The sequence below is a fragment of the Ipomoea nil genome, unplaced genomic scaffold, assembly GCF_001879475.1.
Source record: "Ipomoea nil cultivar Tokyo-kokei standard unplaced genomic scaffold, Asagao_1.1 scaffold3199, whole genome shotgun sequence".
Taxonomy (NCBI): Eukaryota; Viridiplantae; Streptophyta; class Magnoliopsida; order Solanales; family Convolvulaceae; genus Ipomoea; species Ipomoea nil.
In genome coordinates, this window is record NW_017619627.1 from 377418 (window position 1) to 380380 (window position 2963).

Below are 2963 nucleotides of genomic sequence, written 5' to 3' on the forward strand. Positions count from 1 at the left end.
AGATTCGGGCCATTGGTCGAGCGATCGTAGCCGAGACCCGAGTAAGAGGAGAACCGTCGACATCTCGGCCGCCGAACGCACAGCCACGCAATCGGCAATTGCCTCAAAGGTCGGACGGAAACAGACGAGAAGACCGACGAGCGGAAGACCCGCCGGTGCGGTCAGTACATTCGAGGCTAGGCCCGAATGTGACGCGCCAATCGGCGAGAGAGCGATTAGGGGGAGGAGAACCCAGTCGCGCACCGACGAGTCAGCGAAATCGAGAGGCCACCCGAGAAAGAACTCGTACCAGAAGAAAGCGAACTCGGGCGCGCCAGGCCGAGCGACCTACTCGCAATGAGGAGCGGCAGGCCGAGTCACGGGTCGGCAAAAGTACAGAGTCCACAGGAAACCACACTCGAAACGCTGGAGATGTGGCCCACTTGGCCCAAGATCTACAGAATCTGAAGGAGCAAGTGGAAGGTAGAACCAAGTCCCCAGGTCGGACGTTGCTCACCGCCTTGTCCTTCTCGGCTGAGATTATGGCGTACAAGATACCCGGCGACTTTAAGTTCCCGGAGCAAGCCACCTTCGACGGATCCGGCGACCCGCGCGAACATCTTCTGAGTTACCAAGCCAAAATGCAGGTCATGGGGGTCCGGGATCCCGTCATGTGTCGCGCCTTCCTACCGACACTGAAGGGCTCAGCACAGAGATGGCTGGTAGCTTTGCCCCCAGGCTCGATTCACAGCTTTGAAGAATTGGCCGATCGCTTCATGAGTCATTACGCGGCTAACATCAAGCCCCAAAAAGATTTAACGCATCTGGGAGACATCCATCAAGAGGAGGGCGAGTCCCTCAAAACCTACCTAGCCTGGTGGCAAAAAGAGATCCAATCCATCGAGGAAGTTGAGGACCAGACTGCCCTCACCTTCTTCATTGAGTCGTTACGATCCGGGCAACTGTATCGCGACTTACGGGACAACCGACCCGCCACCTATGCGGAGGCCATAAACATGGCCAACAAGCGAGCCAATACGGAACAAGCTATGAAACACAAGCGACAGCAGGAAGTCGGAGGATCCTCTGGTGGAAAACGAACCCGAACAGAGGTAAAGGAGAGACGTTCGGATTCAGGTAGGCGACCCGAAGCCCGACGCATATACGATAGGCCTAGCATTCAGCCTTACCGGCCGACCTCCCAGCACCCGGTACACGAAGTACAAGCGCTCGCACCGCCTCCGCCTCTTCCGACCGGGGAGCACGCAATAAATGAGGACCCGGGTAAGACGTCTAAGTATTGTCGATACCACAAATCATACACCCACAACACAGAGGAATGTTATTACCTGAAGATCATGGAGGGGATCATCCAGCAAGGGACGCCGCCTCCCAACCAATGGTGAAGAAGATCCGCGGCTAAGGAGGATGGCGACCCTTCGGAGGTGGTCGAAGGCGATCACGCTAAGCAGCGGTGACTGATGAAGGTGAAGCCCAGTGGAGGCAGAAGTCGGTTATCAACATGATAGTCGGCGGACCTGAAGGAGGCGACTCTGCCAACACTAGGAAAGCCTGGGCTCGGCAGCTGTACGTAGGGACTGTGTACGGACGAGAATGTGGCTCGAAGAAAATATGCCGGGAGCCTATCGTCTTTACGGACAAAGATTTGCCTACAGGAGAAACACCGCATCGCGACGCCCTAGTCATTGCCATGGATGTAAACGGGGTGGTCGTCTGGCGGATCCTGGTAGACACTGGGAGCAACGTCAATATCTTATATCTCGAAACCTTCACCAAAATGGGGTTGGCACGAGAACAACTGACCTTAGTCAAGACGCCACTGGCCGATTTCACGGGCGACTCCATGGAAGCTGAAGGATCCATCATTCTACTCGTTGAGGTTGGTACTTATCCTGACGTACAGAAGCTAGACATGAAGTTTATTGTTGTCGACCTGACATGCTCTCACAATGCAATCCTTTGCCATCCTGGTTTGGAAGATCTGGGAGCTCTGATCTCCATTGAACACCTTTGCTTAAAGTTCTGCACACCGAGCGGAGTAGGTATGGTGCGCTGCGATAGGAGGGCCGCCCACGACTGCTACTTACAATCCTGCCGGGGTATGGGCAAACGTGAGATGCAAGTTCACAAGATCACAGAGCGACCCCCAAAGAAGACGATGCCACCTCGCCCCGAGCCGGCCGTGGAACTGGAAGAAATCGAGATTGATCCGGCTCGACCAGAAAGACGCGTGAGGATTGGAGTCGGCCTCCGAAAGGAGGTGCGAGAGGAAGTCATCAGGGTACTCCGAGAAAACCGCCTAGTTTTTGCGTGGGGTCCCGAAGATATGCCTGGAGTGGACAGGTCAATAATCTCTCATCGGCTCGTCGTCGACCCTGGCCACCGACCTGTGATCCAGAAAAAGCGGTACCTGGCCAATGATTGTAGAGGATTCGTCAAGCAGGAAGTAAACACACTGTTAGTCGCCGGCACTGTTGCAAAAATCGCGCCTAGGCGCCGATTAATCGGCGCCCGGCCTCCTAGGCGGCCTAGGCGCCCGGCTAGGCGCTCTAGGCGCCCTAGGCGGGCCCCAAGCGCCTAGAGGGTGCCTAGCGATTTTTTCAACATTGGTTGCCGGCCATATCCGGGAAGTCAAATACCCGGAATGGTTAGCCAATGTGGTGCTTGTGCCAAAACCACCAGCCTGGAGGATGTGCGTGGATTACACTGACCTCAACAAAGTTTGCCCAAAGGATCATTTTCCTTTGCCCAGGATTGATCAGCTGGTCGACGAGACAGCAATGTCGGTGTTATTGAGCTTCATGGATGCCTTCCGACCAAATCTACATGCACAAGGCCGATGAGGAGAAAACAGCCTTCCTGACCTCGGATGGCGTGTACTGTTATCAAGTCATGCCCTTCGGACTCAAAAATGCGGGAGCCACATATACCCGGATGGTCGCTCGGCTGTTTCAGGACCTGTT

General features: G+C 55.3%; 1 protein-coding gene across 1 annotated transcript; it reads left to right on the plus strand.

Moving 5' to 3' along the window:
• Positions 1–521: 521 nt before the first annotated feature.
• LOC109168422 lies at positions 522–1385 on the plus strand. Its single transcript, XM_019317447.1, has one exon. The coding sequence runs from the start codon at positions 522–524 to the stop codon at positions 1383–1385; it is 864 nt and encodes a 287-aa protein (XP_019172992.1).
• Positions 1386–2963: the final 1578 nt, after the last annotated feature.